The sequence below is a fragment of the Prionailurus bengalensis genome, chromosome A1 (genome assembly GCF_016509475.1).
Source record: "Prionailurus bengalensis isolate Pbe53 chromosome A1, Fcat_Pben_1.1_paternal_pri, whole genome shotgun sequence".
Classification (NCBI taxonomy): Eukaryota; Metazoa; Chordata; class Mammalia; order Carnivora; family Felidae; genus Prionailurus; species Prionailurus bengalensis.
The window spans coordinates 213,223,394-213,250,640 of NC_057343.1; the positions used below are offsets into that span (position 1 = coordinate 213,223,394).

Below are 27,247 nucleotides of genomic sequence, written 5' to 3' on the forward strand. Positions count from 1 at the left end.
GGGAGAGAGAGACAGAGCGTGAGCAGGGGAAGGGCAAAGAGAGAAGGAGACACAGAATCCGAAACAGGCTCCAGGCCCTGAGTTGCCAGCACAGGGCCTGATGTGGGGCTCGAACCCACAAACTGTGAGATGAAGACCCGAGATGAAGTCAGAGGATTAACCAACTGAGCCACCCAGGCGCCCCGAAAGGCAATATTTTTAATCCATCAGGTTATGTCACAGGCTGTGTCTATCATATTAAATGAGAGATCTTAATAGGACAACATCAATTTTACCTCTGCTCTTTCTGGTATAAAAGCACTTGGCTTTTCCAGCCCTGTTAGGCCTCAACTTTCTAGACTCACCCTTTCTACTTCCTGTGCTTCAAGCATGTCAGTTCTCATCTTTTGTAGAAACATCTCACTAAAAGCAGCAAAGAGAATTTTAGCTTTTCCAGTCACTTCCTTTCTTAGTGTATAGGCTTGATAGACATAAGGTCTGTCTTCCATGTTATCAGATGTTTTCCTAAATGTTTTGCCACAGCACAACATGGATCTACAGTTTTCAAGCCCACAATATTTGTTTCCTCAGTGCTCTCTGCCTGATCATGAGCAAACACAACATATTTTAGTTTATATTTTAGTTTAATTTAGTTTATAACAGAATGCTCCTTCAGTACCAATAAGTTAAGGTAGACTAAGCTGCTGCAACATTAACCCAATGGCTTAAACATAATTGAAATCCCTTTTCTTCTCATTGAACAGTCCAGAGTGGTTGTTCCCGGTCAGGGCAAGTGAGAAAGAGTTTGCCTCTACCTAGTCTTCAAGAACTCAGGCTACAATACTTTGCTTCCAAGGTCATTCTGGTCATTGTCATTAGCATTCCACACAGTCATAATGAGGAAGAGGCAAGGAGAGGTGTTTGTGAGAATTGTATCGGCCAATCCTTTTAGTGGTACATGTCATTTCTGTTCACATGCCATTTAGAGAGCTTAGTCACAGGACTTCAAATGCATGAGAGTCTGGGGGAGAAGGGGAGGACATATTTTGGTAAAGAGGTGGCTATCTACTGCAAAGACTAAGTAGCTGGTGCCTTTTTTTTCCTTACAGCTATGAAACAAAGGGGAAATCGGACACATCCAGCAACCATGCAGTACTGAAGCTGGCCAAAGGGGATGAGGTTTGGCTGAGAATGGGCAATGGCGCTCTTCATGGGGACCATCAGCGCTTCTCTACCTTTGCAGGCTTCCTGCTCTTTGAAACCAAATAAATATATGAATAGACCAGCTCTACTTTTGGGAAGACTTATGGCTAAGCTGGTATTGGTATGAGCTGAAGGACATTAGAGTTGAGGGTTCTACTCAGGAGCTCAGAAGAAGAATCCACAAAATTGTCTTCCCAAGTGACCTTGACTAATATACTCAGCACCTTTACTCTTCCCTAGGCACCTAAAAAAAATTCCCTTCTTGATATAGGTTGGAAATAATTTTCCTCATCAAAGAATTCATTTGCAAAGAATTTGGCTACTCCGTTTTTAATTTAATAGCAACTTTCGGGAATTCCTGAGGTTTGAGGCTCATCATTCTTTATAACGTTTCAAGGAATAGGGTGCAGTGATTATGATGGAGCCAGCAGGAGCAAGGGCACTTGCCAGGACCAAGTTACCAGAAACATTTGTAAAGCCTAGACTGGGAAGTAACACTTTGATCCAGTGGGTCAATTTTTATGAATGAAGTATAGATATTTTTAGTAACTCTAGATAGCTTTAGATAGGAAAAGTATTCATAATGCCCATAAATAATGGACTCCTCCTTTTTTATAAGGATACTGCTGTAATTAAATCTGGATTTGTAATGGCTTGTATTTTTGGATATAAAATTTTCTCATGATCCAAAATTGAGTTTATCAGGTCTGACTTATTATATTGACTTTTTTTCCATTGAGTTTCTTAGATTAAAATAGATCTTTGTTGGTTCTGGCCTGCAGAACCAGTTGAGGTGAGCTTAGATCCACATATACAGATATATGTGAAGTTCTCTCTCAATTTAGAAATTACCCCAATAAACTTTACACACACTGACATGTCATTTCAAGGAAATGTAAACTCAGTTATATACAGTCAAACTAATGGATGCAAAATACAAGGGCATTCCATTTAGAAGACATAAAATAAAATCTCTTAACCTTTTCAAAAATAAAAAATGATATGACTTCTTTGATTACCATATTTAAGCAACATTTATAAAGCAGCTGTGCTCCTTGACTTTTGCCTATCCCTCCCCAAAAGGGATAAGTTCAGAAGATAGTACCCCAAACTGGTTTCGTTTAAGCAAAGAAAGTATCATTGGAATATGTGTTTACCCTGAGGTCAAATCACATTTAAAAGGCACTAGAGAGATGCCTTTCTGACAAATATCACTTAATGAATTCCCTTGGAAGCAATTAGCCCTTGACTAATTTTCTGTAACAATTTGAATTTCCACAAAAGCTTTTAAACTGTGGGTTTAATTGTATTGATTACCCCCTACAGCTGGAAGCAGAGAGAATTAAGTAAGGCTGCCCTATTAACTAACTTAGTGGTCTCCTTGCTCCGTTCTTTGACCCTTTCTTTTGATCTATAAATATTTTAAAACTTTTTTCCTGACCAATACAAGCAATGCTATTTTAAAGTGACTGGATATTAGCCAAAATGTGCTTGACTGGTTGATAATGTCTTCGTGATTTTGTGTGTATGTTCCCTGCCATCCCTGGAGCTGTGGGTGTTGAGGTTTACTATTTCTAAACATCATAAATATTTTGTAAAAGTGTATTGCCAATAGATATTTGAATTTTGCATGTTGCCCAAAGAGATTTCATTTCTAAAGAACACATACCATTAACAAACTGCCTTAGAAGAAGACATTGGCTTAGCTTTAGATACAACTAAGGCAAGAAAAATGTAAAAGCATTGTGTGGAAACAAACATACTTTTGTTAAATGTACTGTTTTATAAGGTCCTTAATAAAGTTGAATAGCCATTTGATTGTAAATCATCATGGTTTGTTAACACAAAGCTAAAATATTTTCATGCAGATGATGTAAACAGCCATACATCAATGATATGGGCACAGAACTTATTTATCTACAAAATACTCCACTTTTCAGTTATTCCATTGTTCTGACTTCAACCCTCTGCAACTTTATGATATTGATGTTTGGAGGTCCTTTAATGAAATCTGAATATCTCTAAGGGGTCAGGATCTTTATCACATACATGAGGTCTTACTATGTTGATGTAAATTCTAATTTTTTTTCTTAGTAGAGACTCCCAGTTGCATTGCAGTCAGGTGGAAAGGACTTTATTCAGTCTTGCAAATAGGTCCCAGGTGGAAAAAAGAGTGATTTTTTTAAGGAATGTGGGAGAAGGCCAAGATTGACTGTTTTGCAATTTACCCATGACCAGAATTATATCTGGAAGATTGATTTTACAAGTCTTCATTAAACTGAGGCCCTAAAAAGGTGATGGTAGGTAGGTATTGTCTAAGTAACCAACTTAAAAAAAAAATCCCGATTACCTTTTTCACCGTTCTACGCCACCCTCCACCATCTCCCCTCTGCAAATCACTAGTTTGTTTTCTGAATTTGTCTCTGGTCTGTTTTGTTTGTTCATTTGCTTTGTTTTTTACATTCTACATCTAAGTGAATTATTTATCTTTATCTGTCTGAGTTATTTCACTTAGCATGGTACCTTCTAGGTACATCCATGTTGTCTTAAATGGCAAAATTTCATCCTTTTCTTAGGGCTGAGTAATATTCCATAGTATATGTACCACATCTTCTCTATCCATTCATCCATTGATGGGAACTTGGGTTGCTTTCATATCTTGGCTATAGTAAATAATGCTTCAATAAACATAGGGGTGCAAATGTATTTTCAAATTAGTGTTTTTGTTTTTGGTAAATGCCTAGTAGTAGAATTACTGGATCATATGGTAATTTGATTATATTTTTAAAAAAATTTTTTGAGGAACGTCCATACTGTTTTTCCCAGTGGCTGCACCAATATACATTCCTACCAACTGTTATGAGGATTCTTTTCTCTCCACATATTTGCCAACATTTGTTATTTTCTTTCTTTCTTTCTTTCTTTCTTTCTTTCTTTCTTTCTTTCTTTCTTTCTTTCTTTCTTTCTTTCTTTCTTAATTCCAGCAATTCTGACAGGTGTGAGGTGATACCTTATTGCAGTTTTGATTTGCATTTCCCCAAGAATTAGTAATGTTGAGCAGCTTTTCATGTGTCTGTTGGATACCTGGATGTCTTTTTGGAAAAATGCCTGTTTAGGTTCTCTGCCCAGTTTTAGTTGGATTATAGGTTTTTTGATGTTTAATTGTATAAGTTCTTTATATATTTTGGATATTAACCCCTTAGTGAGTGTATAATTTGCAAATATCCTCTCCCATTCAGTAGGTTGCCTTTTTGCTTTGTTGATGGTTTCCTTCACTTTGCAAAAATAGCAACATTTTAAAAGAAACACATTCTTTCATTAGCTATTTGGTATCCTGAAATACTGTTCATATGGAAAACAAGATACATACTTGATTTTTATCATTTTTATTTACCAATTTTTAGAATAATGAGTTGGTGCCCTAGAAATCTTTAAAGATAATTAATAAGGTCTCTTAAAAAGCATTATTATTAACTTATGATTTTTCATATATTTAATGTGCTTCAATCCACCACAGTCATTATTATAATTTAATGACCCCATCTCAATTGTCAGTGGAAGGTCCTTCAAGTTAGTGCCTCTATCTATTTTTTTCAATGTTTATTTATTTTTGACAGAGAGAGGGAGAGAGAGAGAGAGAGAGGCAGCACATGAGTTGGGGAGGGGCAGAGAAAGAGGGAGTCACAGAATCCGAAGCAGGCTCCAGGCTCTGAGCTGTCAGCACAGAACCTGATGCAGGGCTCGAACTCACAGATCATGACCTGAGCCGAAGTAGGACGCTTAACTGACTGAGCATCCAAGCACCCCTCTATCTATTCTTTTGACCCAGAATCAGGTTGGGTCTCTCCCAGCAGAGCAGCAGTGAGTGGAAACCGTGTAGACTTGTATCCCAACCAGACTTTCATGCTGTGACCTTGAATGTGACTCCAGTGGCCCAGGTCCTGCCAATTACCTAAATTCAAGTAGCAATAAGCTACTTGATACCCTTGTAATGAACTCTGTTGTATTTAAGCCAAGAATCCAATTGATCTAAGAGAAAGAAGCAGAAATAGGGAGGCAAGTTAGGATAAGCTGGAGTACAAAAGCAAGTTCAGAAAAGTGATTGCAATGTAACATCATTTATGTAATATAAAACTACAAAATATAATAATATAAATAAAAGGTAGTATATAAGTAGTATAGCTATAGCATCGATAGACTGTGGATACTATATGTCAAAATCATGGGAGTGCTTGTGTCTTGAATGGTGGAGTGAGCAGAAGCAAAGACCTGTAATTTTGAGTGGGAGTGGGTGGGTATAGGAGACTTTAACTATGGAAGGAGTTCAAAGCAGCTGGCCTGTGATCTATGTACTCCCTTTAGTACATGGATCCTTCAGGAAGCTGAAGAAAAAGGCAGCTTTTGTCAAAGGAAAAGGTATTCTTTGTCAATTGTACCTGTTGTACCTATTTACCTTGGGTAAGTAGATGAATGATATTTGTTACAAGGAAGAGAATTTATCTATTTAATGCATTTAACAGGCTGGCTCTGGCTATAGGATTACTTTTGCCAAATAAACTCAGAATCCAGGAAGCGCAGTTCCATAGCTAAGTAACACCCTGGGATACAAAATGAAGTCTGTTAGGTACCTGAGAACCTCATTAGAGATCTCAACTATAATCGTGAGTCAGAGGGTATATTAGTTTGCTAGGGCTATAACAAAATATCATAACTCTCCACTCCAACCTTCTTTTTTTTTTTAATGTTTATTATTTATTTTTTGAGAGAGAGAGAGAGAGAGAGAGAGAGAGAGAGAGAGAGAGATTGGTTGTGAGTAGGGGAGAGGCAGAGAGAGATGAAAACACAGAATCTGAAGCAGGTTCCAGGCTCTGAGCTATCAGCACACAGTCCGACATGGGGCTCAAACCCATGAACTATGAGATCATGACATGAGCTGAAGTCGGATACTTGACTGAATGACTCAGGTGCCACACCCTCCCCCAACCTTCTTAATAGTTTTATTAGTCTGCTCAGGCTGCCATAAGGCATTAGAGGCTGGGTAGCTTAAACAACAGAAAAACATTTTTTCACAGTTCTGGAGGCTAAAAGTACAAGATCAAGGTATCTTCAAGTTTGGTGTCTTCTGAGGCCTTTCTCCTTGGCTTGCAGATAGACAGCCACCTTCTGCTGTGTCCTCACATGGTCATCCCTCAGTCCTTGCTTTCTGTGTCCTAATCTTTTCTTGTAAAGACACCAGCCATATTAATTAGGACCAATCCATATGATTTCATTTTACTTTAATTAACTCTTTCTAAGCTCTATCTCCAAATACAGTCACATTCTGAGGTACTGGGAGTTAAGACTTCAATATATGAATGTTGATGGGACTTAATTCAGCCTCTAACAGGGGATATGTGTCCAATGTAAGAAGGAAGAGTCATGTAAGATTTTCCAGACTTCTGATTTGGCTGAGCTTTTCCATGACCTTTATCTTTGAGCTTATTACTTGATGCTGGGCAATATCTCTGATTCATGTGAATCTGATCCTGGCTGTTAGCTTAAGCTATTTCTGTACTGTTTATTTTTTAGAACAATAGATTGTAAGCAAATACAAAAAAATATTGTGTCAATCTGTATGTCTTCTGTAACATTCTTTGCAATTTACTTTCTTTTCAAGTTTTTTAAAATAGAAATAAAACAAGAGGGTAAGGAAGCTGATGTCTGAACAAAGGTAGTAACATAGGCTAGACAAGAACAAGGAAGTGTTGTATTAATTAAACAAGGAGGCTATTAGACTGATGTGGTTCTAATGCCCTGGCAACCTACTAAGCAAACCAAATTCTAACCCTGTAAATGCCTCAGTTAATGAAACTGAAACTAAGAACAACCCATCACAAACAGCCAAGTAGACTTTAATCTATTTAGAGCTAATCAATGATTTATTTGTTTTTGTGTATATAAGCCTCTTCCCAACTCCTGGGGGTAGAATGCTCCTAACCACCTCCTTGTTGGTGCTGCTTGGTTAGACTAGATTTTGCTGGGAAAGAAAGAAAGACAGAAAGAAAGAAAGACAGAAAGAAAGAAAGAAAGAAAGAAAGAAAGAAAGACAGAAAGACAGAAAGAGAAAGGAAAGAAAGAGAAAGAAAGGAAAGAAAAGGAAAGGAAGGAAGGAAGAAAGAAAAGAAAGAAAGAAAGAAAGAAAAGAAAGAAAGGAAGAAAGAAAGGGAGAAAGAGAGAGGGAGAAAGAGAGAGAGAAAGAAATAAAGAAAGAACGGAGGGAGGGAAAAAGAAAGAAAAGAGAAAGAGAGAGAGAAAGAAATAAAGAATGGAGGGAGGGAGGGAGAAAGAGAAAGAAAGAAAGAAAGAAAGAAAGTTAAAATGTTTAACAAGCCTTACTTTAACTTCTAACAGAAGAGCTGCAGAGGGAGGCAAAGAAAGCCTGCCCGAACCCAGTGGCACGCAACCCCTCAAAGGGAAAGCAACCAACGGAAAGGAAAACCACCTATTGGACTAGCCAGGAGGCGGGGCCAGGATCCTCCCAATGTACAGACTCTGCACCGGAGGAGGAGGAGGAGGAGGAGGGACGGCCCTGCGCAGGCGCAGGAGGGAGGGACCGCTTGGAGGCCGCTTGGGGCTCGCATCCCGGGCGGTCTAGGCTAGGTCTGGCCCACCCGAGATTTCTTCACTTGGAGAGCCGGGTCCCATGGCGCTGCAGGGTATCCGGGTGTTGGAGCTGGCCGGCCTGGCCCCAGGCCCGTTCTGCGGTATGGTCCTCGCGGACTTCGGGGCCCAAGTGGTGCGTGTGGACCGGCCGGGCGCCAGAGGGGACGTCAGCTTCATGGCACGGGGCAAGCGCTCGCTGGCGCTGAACCTGAAGCGGCAGGACGGGGCATTGGTGCTGAGGCGCCTGTGCCGCCAGGCGGACGTGGTGCTGGAGCCCTTCCGCCACGGTGAGCCCCAGGCGCCTCCGCGGCTCCCACGGGGGACCAGACCCGGAAAGGTCCCCGCCGAAGGGAGGGGCTGGGCCGTTCGAGCCCGTCACATCTAAGCTCTGTTGCCGACAGAACCTTTTCCTGTCACTGCCTTTCTAGGTTTTTCTGTCGCGTTTGCTATTGTTGATCAGTCCCCCCATGAGATGATCTATACTTGGAATCTCAGATACTGAGGTTGCCCCTGTTCTCCTTATACCCATTTCCGCCCCCTTCCCCAGATTCTCTTTGTTTGTAATCACTCATTTGTGCTTGTCTTTCTTAATTATTTGAGAGTCCCGAATCCTGTGAGAATCTAAGGAAAGCCAAAGATTGCCTTCCTGGAAAATTGCATGTAGGTACATAGTCGTTTTGGGAGTTGGTGTACCGTCTAAAGCCTCTAGACCCCGGCTAACATTCTCTGCGGTAAATCCTGGTGTTCCAGGTTCCTTCCAGCTTCAGCTCAATTTGGTTTACAGTTTGCTTCCTGGAGCCACCTTTTCCGTCCCCACTGTTTTCACCTTTTTATACACAGATGATGGCCAAATCTGTAATCGTACCTCCGTCTTTTAGAGCCATAGACCGCTGAAATACACAGACCGTGCACGTGTCTTAACTGGCTATCTCCCAGGCACTGCAACTTCCATAAATCCCAAAACAAGCACATTATCTTACCTCCGAGAATAACGTCTCCTCCTGTGTTACTTATTTTTTTATTTTTTATTTTTATTTAAAATTTACATCCAAATTAGTTAGCATATGGTGCAACAATGATTTCAGGAGTAGATTCCTTAGTGCCCCTTACCCATTTAGCCCACCCCCCACCCCCCACAGCCCCTCCAGCAACCCTCAGTTTGTTCTCCATATTTGAGTCTCTTATGTTTTGTCCCCCTCCCTGTTTTTATATTATTTTTGTTTCCCTTCCCTTGTGTTCATCCGTTTTGTCTCTTAAAGCCCATGTATGAGTGAAGTCATATATTTGTCTTTCTCTGACTAATTTCACTTAGCATAATACCCTCCAGTTCCATCCGCATAGTTGCAAATGGCAAGATTTCATTGTTTTTGATTGCCGAGTAGTACTCCATTTTATATATATACACCACATCTTCTTTATCCATTCATCCATCGAGGGACATTTGGGCTCTTTCCATACTTTGGCTATTGTTGATAGTGCTGTTATAAACATGGGGGTGCATGTGTCCCTTTGAAACAGCACAACCTGTATCCCTTGGGTAAATACCTAGTAGTGCAATAGCTGGGTCGTAGGGTAGTTCTATTTTTAGTTTATGGAACTGCCATACTGTTTTCCAGAGTGGCTGCACCAGCTTGCATTCCCATCCTCCTGTGTTATTTTTCTCATTAAATGGAACCAGTACTCTCCCAGCTGCCTGAATCCAAACCCTGTACTCTGCCCATGACTCCAAATATTGTTAACTGCATTTGCTTTCAGTTATCAGGAATCCAGACATTCTTCCTCCTTAGCTTCTGTAGCTTTCTTCACGCTGTTGTAACAGCCTTTTTAAAGATGATGTGTGGGTCTAGCACAATTTGGATCCATTCTCAGCTCCCAGGGCAATCTTGCTCAAAGTACAAATCCAAAGCTTTGCCTGACATATAGCAGGAAGTCAGTAAATGTTTGGTGAATGAATTGAATATCTGTGGGGCACCAGGCATATTAAATGTTAAATCATTTATTCACACAGCCAGATTGGAGGATTATGATAATTTAATAATTAGGATTATATCATAATTTAATAATGCCCCATTTAAAGATAGAGGCTCAACATGGTTGACTCCACGATCTTGCAATTAGAAGGAAAATAGAGGGGTGCCTGGGTGGCTCAGTCGGTTAAACGTCCGACTCCGGCTCAGGTTATGATCTCGCGGTCCGTGGGTTGGAGCCCCACGTCGGGCTCTGTGCTGACAGCTCAGAGCCTGGAGCCTGCTTCAGATTCTGTGTCTCCTTCTCTCTGTGACTCTGCCCCGTTCATGCTCTGTCTCTCTCTGTCTCAAAAATAAATAAACATTAAAAAAAATTTTTTTAAAAAAAGAAGGAAAATAGAGCTGTGAATACAGATGTAGCTGTCAGATGAGAGGATTGTGGCTGGTGTTTAGGTAGAAGACTAGAGTTTTCTGTAATTGATTATAGCTTTAGGAAGACAAAACTGTAAATATTTAGTCTTCATTATGTTTAATCCCAGGAGGTTAAAAATACTAGTTATCTGGATCTTGTGCAATAAATACTATACTTATTCATAAGAGCTCTTAGATGGTATTGTAACAAATTTTATCACTGACATTTTGGTGAGCTTTTTTGTGAAGATGCCCATGCTAGGCACTTCAGAGACCCATGGAAACAGATCAGGTGTGAATCCTGCCAGAGGAGCTTCTAAACTGAGGGGAAGATGATGGAATATATACACAAAAGCACAAAAGTGTGAGGTAGAAGGTGGCAGATGATGGGGGCACAGAAAAAGAAAAGACCTTAAAAGCTTTCGAAAGTGAATTTTTGACCAAATTCAGCCCCAGAGTAACTGTTCTAGGAGAACAAGCCATTTCTAATAAATTACTAAGGAGAGTATTTGGGGAACTATAAAGGCACTGACTAAAGGAAGGAATGGCCCACTATGGGGCTTGCAGGAACTTGCATATGCCTGAAGGGAATTAAGGTGGGGCTGGAAGGAAATAGGATTTGGGGGCAGAAGTCACACATTCCAGAAATGGTGGCTTCACTCTGTGTCCTTAATTATTGGAAACGTGCTAAAACCCACAACAAACGTTACCGGTATGATTTGGAAGAGTGCCATTTTATGTTTGCCACAGAGAGAGGATTGTTCCTATCCTCAATTCATCCCTCTTAAAAAAAAAAAAAAAAAAAAAAAAATCTTTGTTCCCTTTCTCTTAAGGTGTTATGGAAAAACTCCAGCTAGGCCCGGAGATTCTGCAGAGGGAGAATCCAAAGCTCATCTATGCCAGGTTGAGTGGATTTGGCCAGTCAGGAAGATTCTGCAGGGTAGCAGGCCATGACATCAACTATTTGGCTTTGTCAGGTATGTTGACAAAATAATTTCTCTACACCTTTTATTTTGTTCCCAGTCAAGATTTACAGTTACACTAACTAAAAAGAATTTTTTAAAGGTGAAAATTTAAATATTTATCAGAATCAATAAGGAGAGCATGGTTTGAAAAGAGTTGGTTTGTTGGGGCGCCTGGGTGGCTCAGTTGGTTAGGCAGCTGACTTCGGCTCAGGTCATGATTTCGCGGTCCATGAGTTCGAGCCCCGCGTCGGGCTCTGTGCTGACAGCTCAGAGCCTGGAGCCTGTTTCGGATTCTGTGTCTCCCTCTCTCTGACCCTCCCCCGTTCATGCTCTGTCTCTCTCTGTCTCAAAAATAAATAAACGTTAAAAAAAAAAAAAAATGAAAAGAGTTGGTTTGTCATAGAACACTTATTCCCAACCCCTTTCCCTCTGACTTGACCCATTTGAGGGATAATATACTCTCACTAGTCACATTTACTTACTACATTTCTCACTACAATTCTCAGGCAAGACCCTGCCAGGAAGTAAGAGCCTTGGTGGTAATGGGGATGGCTGTTGTACAGTTCTAAAATGCTGATAGAGTTTGATCTGAACTCCCCTTTCTTTCCACCTCCATTCTGAATCATTGCCTGAGTCACCATTTTAGACTTCTATGAATACCTGTAGCTTTCAGGTCATATTGTCACTTTATTAGAATTTTTGCCTGTGAGAACATGTCTTAGAATGGCCTGATCCTAGAATTCTAAGAAACTGTGTGTTGTTGAATAAAGGCCTCAAATTTCCTGTGAGTACACATTTAAAGATTGAGGATGAGAGTGTGGGTAGAATTGTTTTTTCCATCTATTTAAAAATAGAATTACTTTTATTTTTTCTTGTGTTTGATTATTTTCCTGCATCTCTAATAAGACTGAAAGTGGATCATAACTGTTGGTAAGCCATAATCTAAATTGCTAACAATAATTTTTTCCTCAAAACTCAGTGAGTAAAAACTTAGCAATAAAAGTCCGAAAGTGTTAGTTGGAATAAAGTTTTAGAGAGAAAACAACAACAAAAGAAAACAAGGGGCCTTGTTGGGGGAAAAGCCTGTTTATAAATATGCTGACTAGGTTTAGATTTGGAAAAGCATCATGTACCGGTTTTCACCATGTTGGCAACTAGAATGATTGGTTATTCCTCGTAAGATGTTCATGTATCTATTTAAAAGTGACATTAAATTTACATTTCGTGTTCCTTGATTTCTTTAAATTATGTAGGTATTCTGTCAAAGATTGGCAGAAGTGGTGAGAATCCGTATGCACCGCTGAATCTCCTGGCTGACTTTGGTGGTGGTGGCCTCATGTGCACACTGGGCATCTTGTTGGCTCTTTTTCAACGCACACGCTCTGGCAAAGGTCAGGTCATTGATGCCAGCATGGTAAGTGTTAACTGGGGGAGGTGATAAGCCTACCAGTTGTTCTAAGTATGATAGGTGGCTGCCTCAGATTGTTTTGTGAATAAGAGATAAATGAGATTTGAAGTTTGAATCCAAATTATCCAGGATATCCTTTTTTTTTTTTTTTTTTTTAAATAGCCTCATATCCTTTCATTGAGTATCTTGTTTGTAGAATCAGTTTTCTAAACTTTTCATGACTCATCTGATTCCTGCGTTGGTTTCAACAATCTTCCCCTGCCATTTCTTGTGCTTAGAATACAGTTTTCAAGCAATCTTCATTAAAAACTGGGCTCGGGAAGGAAGTCTCCCTTAGCAAACAGAGAAGATTCTTAAGGGTGCTAAAGTAGCCAGTCTAGAATTTCCTGTTACAGTTTGCAGGGGAGACTCCAACATCACGAAGCTTCAGTTTTTTCACTGTCACGCACTGAGTACGTGCCTTGCGTTATGCTAGGCGCTTTCCCTGTGCGATTTCTCCTAATCCTCAAAACACCAGTTCCACTTGGAATACTTTATTTGAAGAAAGGAGAAACTGAAGCATAGAAATTTGCCCAAGTTCTCACAGCCAGTTGATAAGAGCCCAATCCAGCATTCTACGTATGTATTTGCATTTGGACAGATCTTTGGAGGGAGAAGGAAGATGGGTTTGAGGAAGACAAGACTGGAGGCAGAGGGACAGTTACTGGGTTGTTGCTGGGAGATACGAGCAAGTACTAAAGTCATTGATGGTGGAACAGGTGTGGATCTGAGGGCTATTTGAGACATAAAATTGCCAGGATCTGGTGACGCGTTGGCAGTAAAGGGGGAGCTAGGAGTCAAGGGTGGCTCCCGTGTTTCTGGCTTGGATGACCTGGTGGATGGCATCACTGGCACCTTGGGGGCGGACTGCCAATGGAAGAGGCAGTATGGGTCATTGGTTAAGAGCACAGATTCTGGCACCTGTTTCCTCCACCCCAGCTCTGCTGCTGACTGGTTCTGGGACTTGGGTGAGTTACTTACCTCCCTGTGCCTCGGCTTCTTCTTTGTAAAATGGAGACAGTAATGGTACCTGCCTCATAGCATTGTTAGAGAACTAAGCGAATTGATGCCTTGTTCAGTGTGTAAACAATGCCTGGCACAGAGGAGGTGCTATGTAAGAACTTGGTATTATTGTTGTTGTTATTCTTGTATGATAAGAGGAATTCAGTTTGGGTCATTTCAAGTTTGAAGTCTCTTTCAGATATCCAGACAGAGTGAGTACTCGAAGTTACAGACTAGAAACAGGTTTTATTGTCATTTGGAAGCCACATGAGACCGTGTGGTCCTCTAAGGAAGGGGACAGAGCACCATATTTGAAGAGTGGGCAGTAGAGGAGAAGTCAGGGCATAAGGAGAGCAAAGTGGAGAACCGAGGAGTGTTTCCATGGAAACAAAAGATAAAGAAAGTGCTAAAAGAAAAAAAAAAAGGAATGGTCAGAGGGTCAGGTGTCAGTAGAGACCTCAAGAGTTTATTTATTTTTTATATATTTTTAAGTTTATTTATTGAGAAAGAGAAAGCGAACAAGGGAGAGGCAGAGAGGGGGGGAATCCCAAGCAGGCTCCACACTGTCAGTGCAGAGCTTTACATATAGCTTGAACTCACAAACCATGAGATCATGACCAGAGCTGAAATCAAGAGTCAGAGGCTCAACTGACTGAGCCACCCAGTTACCCGTCTCAAGAGTTTAGATCTGAACACTGTAAATTGGATTTGTCATTGGTGACCTTTTGCAAAAGCCATTTCCATGGCCCTTATCTTGGGGGCTTGGCTTATGCTTCCTTCTCACAGGCTAAACCCTGTGCTATTTCTCTTCCTTCTGATACTTTTATCAGGATACATTTGCATGTCCTTTGTGTCCATCTCTAAAGTGTGGTGTATGATTGATCTTTTTTTCTTTTAATATTTACCTTAGAGAGAGAGAGAGAGAGAGAACAAGCAGGGAAGGGGCAGAGAGAGAGGGAAACAGAGGATCCAAAGCAGGCTCTGCACTGACAGCAGAGAGTCCGATATGGGGCTCAAACTCACGAACTGTGAACTCATCACCTAAGCTGAAGTTGGACACTTAACCCACTGAGCTACCTAGGCGCCCCTGTGACATACTACTTGGTATGTCAGCTGTCAGAGCCATAAAATCAGGTGTGTGTGAGATTTCAAGTTTAAAGGGAAAGTTGGGATGTTTCCAAAGATATAGCCAGTAACTGTGAGAAACTCCGTGGACCCCCAATTCCAGCTATTTGATATGAGGTTGCTTTGCTGGCCTTCTCCTTGGGGTTCGAGAATCATTAGGATCATAAAGCCCTGAGGGTAGGGAGGTAGTCTTCTCTGGAGAACCACATGCATCCAGCCTTGTGACAATTCTACCTGAAGATGTGAATCCATTCCTGTCATTTCAGAACTCAGTGGGAAGTTGGCATTCCCAAACTAGTTTGTCTGGACTCAGAAAACCTGTATATCTGCTGCTCATATTTTATGTTAATTGTGTAACTTTCTAGTGATTGTTAAGGTATATTAAATATTCAGATATAGTTTTCTTTGGCTTGGAGTCAAGCTAGAGTATGCTAAATTTAACTGTAATGTGGTTTACCTTTAAAATGTGATCGTTTCCTATTACCTATGTGTATGTGTTTATAGGTATTGAGACCAAAAGAAAGATTTTTTCAAAACCTCTTTGCTTTATTTTTAACTTTTTATGCTGACAGTTAAAAAAAAAATTTTTTTTTACATTTATTTATTTTTGAGAAACAGAGTGAGACAAAGCATGAGCCGGAGAGGGGCAGAGAGAGAAGGAGACACAGAATCTGAAGCAGGCTCCAGGCTCTGAGCAAGCGGTCAGCACAGAGCCCGATGTGGGGCTTGAACCCACAAACTGTGAGATGACCTGAGCCAAAGTCAGAGGCTCAACCGACTGAGCCACCCAGGTGCCCCTATCCTGAAAGTTTTTAATGTATATAATTATGGAGAGAATATATAATGAACTTCCGTGTACCCTCACTTGGCTTCAAACATTATCAACATTTGGCAGTCTTATTTGAAAAGAACAACAAAAGTAGTTCCTTCTAAGTCTTTTCTGAACTGTATTTTCTGAACTGAATAGTGGAGAAACCCTCTATCATAAACCTGTTCTAACACACTTTCTTGAAATATCAAGAAGTTGTGTAATTAGATACAGTCTTCCTGTACTCTAAGAAACATTGTTACACAAATGTTAAAAAAACAACTAAGTGGAAATTAATTGTTGTTTTATAGTTTAAATGTCTGGATTCATATTGTATACTGTTTCTTTTCCAAAGGTGGAAGGAACGGCATACCTAAGTTCTTTTCTGTGGAAATCTCAACAAGTAGGACTGTGGGAACGACCTCGAGGACAGAACATGCTAGATGGTGGAGCACCTTTCTACACAACCTACAGGACAGCAGATGGGGGCTTCATGGCTGTTGGAGCAATAGAACCCCAGTTCTACAAGCTGCTAATCAAAGGTAAGTAATATTCCTGTGCCTCTCCTGCTCCCTCCCCTTTTCTTGTGGGTGTTCTTTAACCTCGATTTTAGGCCTTTTAAATTCATTATGTCTTTTATTATATATCCACTTTATGATTATAATTATAATTATATTGTGGGGCACTTCCCTTATGTTTAAATTTACAGATACTTTCGTAAGTCTATAAAATAGCTCAGAGTTTTAAAAAATAATCCATTTTATGCGAGTTCAATTTTTTGTTACATTTCATACTCAGCGGTGTTAGATATTTATGTTGCCCTTGCTTGCCCCTGTCTTATTCTCAGAAATGATGTGCTGGTTCTGCCAGTTCTTATTCCTTGATAGATGCCCCCATGGGGTGCCAGAGCACAACGTGACTTCGGTGAATAAGATTCTGTTGGAATATGTTACTATCACTTGATGCTTCTACAGTTTACCTTTCTTGCAGATTCTTGTCTCATTTGCATGTGGCCACAAGTTAGCAGGAGAATTTGCGATCTCTTCTTTTCTAATTAAACAAGCAGACTAACATTTTGTTCCTGTAACATGTTTGAATTTGAAGTTTACTTTACAGGTAAATGAATAGCTAAGAAGTTTTAGAATATACATTGAAGAGGTATGACAAGCTGGTCATGGTGTGTCTGTCTTTTCAACTTCACGGTTGGAGTCTCATTATGTTTTGTAGCTTTTCAGATGCAATATACTACTCAAAGTTGTTTGCATATAGCTGAAATCATTGTTTTTTGCTAGCATCAGAAAGCGTTTTATGATCAACAATATTAACTTCACTAACTTAAATATAGTTGGAAAAACAAACAACAAGATGGTTTATGTAGATCATAAAAGTCTTTCTGTTCCAAAATTAAAACTAAGAATGGAAGGTATTAATTCAAAATTAGGGACAGAACAATGCTATATGAGGGGCTGAACACAGAGGGATCAACACCCTTACCTCAGTGGTGCAGGGCCTTGGAAGGCAGGAGGGATATAGCAAGGTGAAGTTTGTACCTGACATAAATCTTGTATATTTATGCATTGTCTATAGAGAATTTAAACGTAATAATAAAATTGACTAAACTTCAGTCCGTTTTTGTTTTTGTTTTTTTAGACAGAGTGTGAGTGGAGAAGAGGGGCAGAAGGGGAGAGGGAGAGAGAATCTTAAGCAGGCTGCGAGTTCAGCACAAAGCCCAACACAGGGCACAATCCATGCCCCTAGGATCATGACCTAAGCCAAAATCAAGAGTCGACACTCAACGGACTGAGCCACCCAGGTGCCCATCAGTCAGCTTTTTGTCATCATCATTCACAGACAATTCTAAATGACAATGGTAAAATAAACTCATTGAAAAAATTTTGTTAGGCTCAGCTGAGTGGCTCAGCTGGTTAAGCATCTGACTTCATCTCAGGTCATGATCTCATGGTTTGTGAGTTCGAACCCCTTGTCAGGCTCTGTGCTGACAGCTTGGAGCCTGGAGCCTGCTTCAGATTCTGTGTCTTCCTCTCTCTCTGGCCCTCCCCAGCTTGCGCTCAGTCTCTTTCTCACTCAAAAATAAATCAACAGAAAAAGAAAAAAAATGTTAGTTTGAGTTCTAAACAATTGCTACAGCTATTGTTGAGTTCTAATAACATATGTAAGATCTATTAGCACATTTTTATACTTAGCCTTTAGTAAATATTACATAGAAATTATTCAGAGAACTCCCAATTTTACGGTCTCACTCCCGTGTTTTCTTTTAAAATTTGTATAGTTTCAACACCCACATTTAGGTCTCTGTTAAATTATGATTAATTTTTTTGTATGGGGTGAGGTAGGGGTCCAACTTCATTGTTTTGCATATGGCTATCCAGTTTTCCCAGCACTGTTTGTCAAAAAGACTATTCTTTCTCCATTGAATGGTTTCGGCGTCTTTGTTGAAAATCAGTTGGCCATAATTGTAAGGGTTTATTTTTGGACTCAGTTCTCTTCCATTGATATACATGTCTACCCTTATGTCAGTACCACACTGTGTTGATCATTGTAGCTTTGTAGTAGGTTTGAAATTTGGAAGTGTGAGTCTTCCAATTTTGTTCTTTTTTAAGATTGACTATTCAGGGTCCCTTCCATTTCCATATGTATTGTTTTTAATGCTTATTATTATTGAGAGAGAGAGACAGAGTGTGAGTCAGGGAAGGGTAGAGAGAGAGGGAGACACAGAATCTGAAGCAGGCTCCAGGCTCTGAGCAATCTGCACAGAGCCTGTCATGGGGCTTGAACCCATGAACCACGAGATTATGACATGAAACGAAGTTGGACGCCCAACCGACTGAGCCACCCAGGGGCCCCTCCATATGTATTTTAGAATCATCTTGCCAATTTCTGCAAAAAAGGCAGCTGGGATTTTGATAAGGGTTGTGCTGAATTGTGCATCAGTCTGGGGAGTATTGCCATCTTACCAGTATTAAGCCTTAATACCCATGAACATATATGATGCTTTTCATTTATAGAGGTCTAGAATTTTTTCAATGATACTTTGTAATTTTCAGTGCACACACCTGCACTTATTATGCTAAATTTATAGAAGAATTTTAGTATTTTTGATGCAATTGTAAATGGTACATTTTTGTATTGTTCATTATTAGTGTATAGAAATACATAGTAAGTAGTTACTTTTGTATATTGATCTTATTTCCTGCAACCTCACTGAGCTCATTTTTCTTCTAAGTGTGGATCTCTGAGTTTATCTTGCTTGATTTCCTTGAGATTCTTGGATGTGCAAGTAATTTGTTTTTCATCAAATTTGGGAATTTTTCAGACATTTTTTCTTCTAGGATTTTCTCTGCCTTTTTCTGTCTCTCTTCTTGTGAGACTCCCTTAATGCATATGTTGGTATTTGTGTGTGTGTATGTACACATTTAGCTTTCTTGTAATAAAACAGCTTGTGGACTTTACCATTTAAAATTGAGCATCATCGGGGCGCCTGGGTGGCGCAGTCGGTTAAGCGTCCGACTTCAGCCAGGTCACGATCTCGCGGTCCGTGAGTTCGAGCCCCGCGTCGGGCTCTGGGCTGATGGCTCAGAGCCTGGAGCCTGTTTCCGATTCTGTGTCTCCCTCTCTCTCTGCCCCTCCCCCGTTCATGCTCTGTCTCTCTCTGTCCCAAAAATAAATTAAAACGTTGAAAAAAATTTTTTAAATTGAGCATCATCTTTCCTTTCTAGTGAAACAGAAAGAAAAATTAAAAATAAACGGGAACAAAATTACAATAGACAATGTCAGTTTCACATAAGATCCTACAGGTTCTTCTGATTCTCCCCTCAAGTGGCAGGGCTCAAGTTATCATTAGGAGAGAATTTTGTTTTAAAAATGTCATCTAAAACTGCAAAGATGTCTGTTAAGCATCATAATTAAACATGCCAGCAGAGAAGCCATGTTGTCAAAAGGCTCACCCAAACATCTCAAACTCACCCTTTGCTGACCTTCTATAACCCCATTTTTTAAATTTCTTTTTTCTTTTTTTTAAACAGGAGAAAGTAGGCAGTTAAATGTTGGTAAATGCTAACCTTACATATTCATATACAGACACAGAGTAATCTCTGAGCCCAATAGAAAGAGAAAGGAGGGAAAAAGCTAGAATTCTATGTACTACTACACAGGGGCCTACCACCTTCCAGCTTCCAGCAGAGCTAAGGGAGTAGAAAATTTTTCTTTTTTCCCACAGAGCACAGTAGCATTGATTCCGTTAAGTTTTTGTTGGGACAGGAAAGGATAAAAATTGAATGTCGAAGAGAAAGGGGCAGAGATTCTTTTCCCACTGTATTCTGCTCATGGTATTCCCCCCCCCCCCCCAAATAAGTTGAAAACCATGGTGTAATGGGAGAGAAAAGAGACTTCAAAAAAACAGGACAAATGAGCTAAGGTAGGGGTGGGGGGAAGGACTGCAACTTGCTCCCAGGGACTGGAGAAAATCCCAAAAGGAAGGTTGGAACCTGTTAATGTTCCATTAGTCATCTTCCCCTTCCTGCCCCTCGTCATCGTCTCCATCACCTTCATCCTCATCTCCTTATTCATCAGTATCTTCTAGTCTCCCCCCCCCCTCCTTCTCCATTCCCATCTTCATCATCCATATTGGGAACCAAGTAGTACTTGAATGAATTTGATCAAATATCCTCTTTGATGACATCTCCTAACTCGTCTGCACCTGCATCAGAATGGTCAGGAAACCAGGTGAAGAAGCTTTCTGGTTCCTCATGCTGTCTCTTTCCGCTGGCTTTCTTCTGCATTTGACTTGGACATTTCATCAAAACCTTTCAAGATTTCCATCTGATTTCAGTAGCTTTTGAAGATGGATCACCACTCTCATTCAGATGAAATTCTTTGGAGAGACCTTTATTTTCAAAGTAAGGGTTTTCATCAAAATAAAAATCTATCCTGTAACTTGATTTAATATCTTCAAATGCTGTCACTTCACCTCTTGTCAAGTAATGTAGTGCCTCTTCATCTTCCTTCCCAAGCAGTGCAGACACTTGTGGGATTGTTACCCCCTTGTGGGATTTTGGCAGTCGATTCCAACTTCTTCTGAAAAAATGGTTGGCAGAGTTTCTTATATTTCTGTTCTACTTTCAAAGTCTTCTCACTGGCTTATTCATTAAGTCTGTCTGTTCCATTTTGTACTTCATCAGGATGTTCAGTTGTTGGCTGTTCTTGTTCTCCCTTTGGCAAGGGTTGAGAGGGTGCTGTCTCCTCTGGCTTGGAGGCAAGAGGCAGTCTCAGTTTCTTCATTTGAGGTGAGAGTGAAGACTGGCATTTGGGGGCCATGCTGTGAAGAGAGTCCAGGAAACAAGGGAAGACGCATGTCTGGAAGAAGCTCTGATGACTCCATATTTTGGTATTCTTGATGGTGTCCTACAGGTCTCTGAGGTTCTGTTCATTTTTCTTTATTCTCTTTTTGTTATTCTCTTTTCTTTCTTTCCTCAGTATACCTCTTTGTGAGTTGGCTGATTCTTTCTCTTGTCAGTTCATGTCTGTTGCTAAGTCCTTCTTTTTAAAAAAAAAATTTTTTTAATGTTTTATTTATGCTTGAGAGAAAGAGAGACAGAGCATGAATGAGGGAGGGGCACAGCAAGAGAGGGAGACACAGAATCTGAAACAGGCTCCAGGCTCTGAGCTGTCAGCACAGAGCCCAACGTGGGGCTCGAACTCACGGACCGCGAGATCATGACCTGAGCCAAAGTTGGATGCTCAACCAACTGAGCCACCCAGGTGCCCCTTGCTGAGTCCTTCTAATGAAAGTTTTATTTGTTATATACTTTTCAATTCCAGAATTTCTATTTGGCTTCTTTTTTTAACAATCTAACTCTTTATTGATATTCTCTTTGATTAGACATCATTCTCAAATTTTGTTGAATTTTTCAGACATGGTTTCCTTCAGTGCTTTGAATATATTTAAAATAACTAGTTGATTTAAAGTCTTTGTCTAGTAAGTCCAGTATCTGGATTTTTTTCAGGGACAGTTTCTGTTGATTCCTTTTTGTCTTGTGTAAGGGCCACATTTGCTTCCTTCTTTGCATGTCTCACAAGTTTTGTTGAAATTGGATATTTGAAATAATGTAAAATGACGACTTGGGAAATCAGGTCTTCACTTCCCTTCCCTCTCCCCTATCCTGGATTTATTATTGCTGCTATTTGTTTATGTAATGACTTTCTTGGACTAAATCTGTGTTCTTTGGTATGTGCAGCCACAGAAGTCTGTTTGGTTAGCTTGGTCATCAGGTAATAATTGGATAGAGATGTCCTTAAATGCCTTGAACCAATAAATTTCCCATCCTTTTCTGTGTCTTTACTTCTTGCTTGTGCAGACTCAGGGTCAGCCAGAGGTGAAAGATTAGGACCTTCTCAGATCTTTCCTGGGCATACTCATAGCCCTATATATGTGCCTTCTAAATTCCCGGAAATATGTTGGAGCATTTCAAAGCCTACCATGAACATCCTATTCCCCACTTTTTTTCTTTTATTTGTCAGCTTCTTGTTATCCCAACAGGGAATGCCACCTCAGATAGCTATGATATTAAATAGTTGTCACTGATTTTTTTTTTTTTGATAAATGTTAACAGTGTTCCAGAAATAAGGCATTGTGAGCTCCAAGTCAGATCAAATAAAGACAAGCCATGAGAATGGAGCCTTTCAGGGAGCTGCTAGACAAATGGCAGTTCTTGGGGGATGGGATTTGGGGGAAGCTCTCAACTCATTTCTGTCCTGCCGTGGCTGTTATCCTGCTAGTTGTTTTACAGAGCTGTGACTGAGAGTCTGTTGGTTTTCATGACTACCACAGAGCTGGGGAGAGAGGGAGAAATTAGTGCAAGTTACAATACCACAAGGCTTACTGATCTTATGAGATGCAGTTGTTTTTCCTAAATAAATGCTCTTTGGATTGTTGTAAACTTTTAATTTCCAGAGTTACAAAAAAGTTCATTCTGACAGTTTGTGCCAGGGTTCTGTTGCTTTTATGCAAGAACAGGTTTCTGAAGGTTCTTGCTCTGCCATTCCAGAAGTTAACTTCCCTCCTTGGCATGTCTTATTGTTATCTTAAAACATACGTGTTTGGAATGATCATTTCTAACATCCACACTCCACCACAAGGAGTGAATTTTTCTGGAAATATTGAAAATGAAATGAGACATTATTCTAGCAGGCTGATTGCTCCAGCCCTTCATCTTCTGACCACTTTCTCCTGGGCTTTCTCTTTCTAAGTCTAAACTCTGTAACCACTCTGATTTTTTACAGCCTCCTCTCTGTGTATCCACAGCCTTGTATGGTGTCCTTAACCTCCTCTCTCCGTTCAGAGTTCACGAGGGATCCTTGGCTGACAGGTGGTTTGTGCTTCAGGCCGGCTTAACATGTTAAACCAGCTTTGGTGAATCTACATAGTCCATGCCAAAATGCCACAGCATTCTCTTTCTTTCACAATATTTATTTACAAAAGTACTACTTTTATTAATCACATATACATTATTTCTCTCTCAGGCCCAGCTGGACAAGCTGCCACATCTATACTGATTTTATTACCTTATTCATTTTATCTTATATTTGAGATCTTTGAGACCATACTTTAATCTTAACATAATACACAAGGTTTTTATAAGGTAAAAATTCTACTGTACTGTGTCTCTGCTGCTTTCTGGGGCAAAAAAAAAAAAATCTGTAAATACAGAGAATTTCATGACGTTTTGAGATAACAAGACATAAGTATATTCAGATAAGCAGTAGAGAATTTTTAAGTTGTTTTAAAATTTCAAAATCTTATTAAAAGAAAAGCAGACAATAACGACTGTTGTCAAGGTTGTGAGGAAACTGCAACCCCCTGTGCATTACTAGTGGGAACGTAATAGGGCAGGTCCTCAAAAAATTAAATAGAATTACTATAAATTTTATGCTACCACAATTTTTAAAAGATGAAAAGTAATTCAAAATAATACGTATCTTAGAAAAGAATGTAATACAGAATTTTTAAAGAAGTAAAAATTCTCTCTTGTTCTTTCACTTGGGGAAAGTTTGGGATGTGGCTTTCAAGAACTTTTTCTGTGCACATACCATCACAGTTGTTTTATTTATTTATAAATTGTATTTATATATAATATAAATTATCCAAACTTAGAATTAATAGCTGTCTTTTTGTATTCAACAGTATACTAAAGATGTCCTTTCTTGTCAATACAAAAATTCTGCACCCTCATGATATACCTAGCAGCCATATGAAACTGTATGGTACGCCTGTACTAAAATTTAAATGTTTCCTTATTCAAGTTCGTTTACGTTTTTTCCACAGCTTTGCATTGTAACAAATATTTATTTACTAATAAACATTAATCTTTGTACATGTATCATTGCATACTTACAACATGAGTTTTTAACTGTTTAATATATGCCTAATATTGTGTTACAGAGCAGTAAAGTTTATGGCATGTACTTAAAATAATAAGTATTTTGTGTAATTGTGTGTATGTATGTGTATGTGTTACATGTGTATATAAGATCACTTTTTGGAAATCAAAACATACTTTCCCAGGTTTTAAATAGTCTGAGTCTACAGGCCAGTCCTTAAAAGTCTGTTTAAATTTAATAATTGATTATGCTATAAAAACTATCTGCAATCTACAATTATATTCATGTAGGGGAGTGGTTTTAGAGTTCCATACAGGAATGTCAAGAGCACAAGAAACAGCCTATCCTAAACCATTGGTAGTTAGTCCTGTGGCCTTGATCAGAGTCATGGGCAGGATAGGAAACTATGGGCTGAGAAAGGATAATAAGACAGTGGAAAAGCTGGGGTGTCAGAATTAGGGGTAGGAGCTGGAGTCTTTTGATTTCTAGTATTTTTTCCAGTATACAAACTTTAACCTGTGAGACCATTAATCTCAAATATAATGTCTGTTACAGGGAGAGCATATTGGATCCAATTTTATTTAGTATTATGATTCTGATCACATTCTGATTAAAAAAAAACTGAAAAGCATGCAAAGATATTTATAACAGTAGCTATGATCTAAATCACTGTTTTTTGGCTAATTGGCCACTTTATTTGTTTTTCAATCACAGAGTTTGGGGTAGTTAGGAAAAAGAAGAAAAGTAAAAGATATCCTTAGGAACATTTTTGTGTGTGTGTAGATTATAGTGATAAACCTGAAGTAATGGCTCAATGTTTTTCCTCGTATATGAATGGGTCAGAGGGAAATTTACTTGTTTATCCCACAGGTATCTTTTCACAACTATCCAGAACTATGTGAGTTCTCCTTATTTCCTTATATATCCCAAAACCCTAAGAAGGGCCTGCAGTATTCATATCTACTTTCCTCTATAGGGATTTTCTTCTTCAAAGCAGCTTACATGCAATTAATTAGTCATCGTTCTTCTACATGATAGGGAAGGAAAGGATGACAAAAGTGAGAATTATTAGATTAACTTGACTGAACTTCTGCAAAATCACATGCATATGAAGGTCCTTTCATGATTATTCCACTCTAAGATCCACATTTAAAAACCCTCTTCCTTGTGGGAATAGAAAATGACATTTACACCAAACTCTAGTAAAGTAGCTTTTGGGGTATAATTTAATCAGCACTGGAGTTCAGGTGTGTCTGCAGGGGTAGGTGCTTGTAATTAATAAAGGAAGCAGTGAGCAGGTCCTGGGCCGAGAAGCCATCCTTTCTGTTAAATCCCCAGCTGAATGCTTTCATTTTCTCTCCACTATGTGTTGATGAGCTTTTCATGATCCCCTTCATGCTTGACACAGAAGTCTGTGTGCCCCGTTCATGATTTGACTGGTTGACCACTTTCTGTCCTGTTTGCTGTGGGAACAATTTTTTGCATGGGTCTTTGGTTACCTTACAAATCCTTTGTTCCTAGTTCACAGCAGTTTTGTAAGAGGGTAATGAGTCAAATATCACTGCTTGACTAGAGCTCTTTTATTTGTCCAAAATAAAGGGAGACGAATATTACATGTTAAATTGCAATCTTGAATTTAATCATTTATCTTCAGACTTCTTCCTTAAAAACTGGGATAGTCATGTGTAAAGTTGTTTAAATTTTATATTTTGTAGGGTTTGGGAACACTATATAAAATGTGGGGTTATTTGAAATCAGTATGACAGATAATAACATCTTGAGGAAATTTCTTTTTGAAAACCTACTCAGGGAAAAATCAATTTCTGGAAACTAGACCTTTACAAATAGACTACTTTTGGTGAAATGTAAATAATAAAATCTTGGCAGTAGGAAGTCGGTTTTCAGTCTTGCTACCCTATTACCTTTGCCCTTTCCAGCTACTGGCTCCAAGTTGAGTTTGAATTTTGTCTCTTGACCCATCTGAGAAACCCTTAAAGACACCCTATTTGGGACACTATGGTGAGGTCAAAACTCATTTTATTGACTATAACCACTCCACCCAAAGCATAATAATTTAAGAAATTGTGTTTTTATTCTCAGGACTTGGACTAAAGTCTGATGAGTTTCCTAATCAAATGAGCGTGACTGATTGGCCAGAAATGAAGAGGAGGTTCACAGAGGTATTTGCAAAGAAGACCAAAGAAGAGTGGTGTCAGATCTTCGATGGCACAGATGCGTGTGTGACTCCAGTTCTGACGTTTGAAGAGGTCACCCAGCATGATCATAACAAAGAACGAGGCTCATTTATCACTGATGAGGAGCAGCGTGTGAGTCCCCGCCCTGCACCTCTGCTGTCAGACACCCCCGCTGTCCCTTCTTCCAAGAGGGATCCTTTTGTAGGAGAACATACTGAAGAGATACTTCAAGAGTTTGGGTTCAGTCAGGTAGAGATCAATCAGCTTACCTCAGATAAAATCATTGAAATTAATAAGCCACGAGCTAATCTCTAAATTCCAGGCCTCACAGCTCAAGTGAATTGAATATTACGTGTTCAGTGTGGGATAATACATAAAATTGTGTGCACAGAAACACGAAGGAACAGCATCCTGGTAGACCAGCTGTTCTAATCAAGAAACAAGACTGTGAGTACACAGTAATGATTGAATTCTGAAAATGGTTAACATGATTATTGATTTAGGAATGTTTTTAATTTACTAATATTAAATTGTGGCAGTTTTTCTGCTTTTCAATTTACTTGATAGATTATATTTTTAATATTAAGATATGAATCATATACTTTCAATGGATGAATATAATGGTTTTTATTAAATAAAGCCTTTCCCCCCTAAAGTTTACTTCTGCTTTTAAGTTTCTGAAAAGTTTTCAAGAAAGTCCTTGAAATAGCACTTAAAAAGCAATTTGTGACTCATTTAAATAACGTTGGCTCTACTATTTACCAAAATGAAGTCCTTAGAAAAGTCCGATCCTTTTAATGTGGTGTGGTAAGAAAATCTTTCAGCCAGCATCTTTGAATTGTAATTTTAGAAAACGTTCTTGATGTTTCCTTCAGATAACCCCCACTGTCCATCTAGACCATAGGACTAGAGCCCGGCTCTGTGTGGCTGCCTCTTAGCATCACCTACCATGTCTCTTGTGAAACTTCCTGTGTTTCTCAGCCCTAGGGCAGTTTTATACAATGATTATAAAATTTGAGTCAAGTATCAGTTGGGTTCAAATATCACTCAATCACTGTGGTATCTAAGACAATGCCTGTGATGTGCCTGGAACATCCTAGCTGCTC

The 27,247-nt window shown here is 39.4% G+C and overlaps 2 protein-coding genes and 1 pseudogene across 5 annotated transcripts in view; 2 read left to right on the plus strand and 1 right to left on the minus strand.

Moving 5' to 3' along the window:
• The window catches only part of C1QTNF3 (C1q and TNF related 3), a 26,267-nt gene extending 23,260 nt beyond the window's left edge, over positions 1 to 3,007 (plus strand). For all 3 annotated transcript variants that reach the window (XM_043600210.1, XM_043600218.1, XM_043600227.1), the window contains exon 6: positions 1,089 to 3,007. In XM_043600210.1, coding sequence (XP_043456145.1) covers positions 1,089 to 1,248 — 160 coding nt within the window. In that variant the 3' untranslated portion in view covers positions 1,249 to 3,007. The remainder of the gene's footprint in view (positions 1 to 1,088) is intronic.
• Positions 3,008 to 7,570: 4,563 nt separating this feature from the next.
• Positions 7,571 to 26,801, plus strand: AMACR (alpha-methylacyl-CoA racemase). Of its 2 annotated transcripts, XM_043600267.1 has the most exons (5): positions 7,606 to 8,111; positions 11,036 to 11,179; positions 12,421 to 12,581; positions 15,905 to 16,091; positions 26,047 to 26,801. In XM_043600267.1, the coding sequence occupies exons 1-5, from the start codon at positions 7,865 to 7,867 to the stop codon at positions 26,454 to 26,456; spliced, it is 1,149 nt and encodes a 382-aa protein (XP_043456202.1). In that variant the 5' UTR covers positions 7,606 to 7,864; the 3' UTR covers positions 26,457 to 26,801. The 2 variants fall into 2 exon arrangements, with proteins under 2 accessions (XP_043456211.1, XP_043456202.1); XM_043600276.1 differs by lacking the exon at positions 12,421 to 12,581 and having other exon boundaries at positions 7,571 to 8,111; positions 26,047 to 26,179.
• Positions 20,008 to 20,898, minus strand: LOC122494827 (annotated as a pseudogene).
• Positions 26,802 to 27,247: the final 446 nt, after the last annotated feature.

Coding starts and splice junctions, on each gene's coding strand:
- AMACR (XM_043600267.1), top strand. CDS start 7,865: ATGGCGCTGCAGGGTATCCGGGTGTTGGAGCTGGCCGGCCTGGCCCCA. Junction 11,180..12,420: donor CAACTATTTGGCTTTGTCAG/GTATGTTGACAA, acceptor TAAATTATGTAG/GTATTCTGTCAAAGATTGGC. Junction 16,092..26,046: donor CTACAAGCTGCTAATCAAAG/GTAAGTAATATT, acceptor TTTTATTCTCAG/GACTTGGACTAAAGTCTGAT.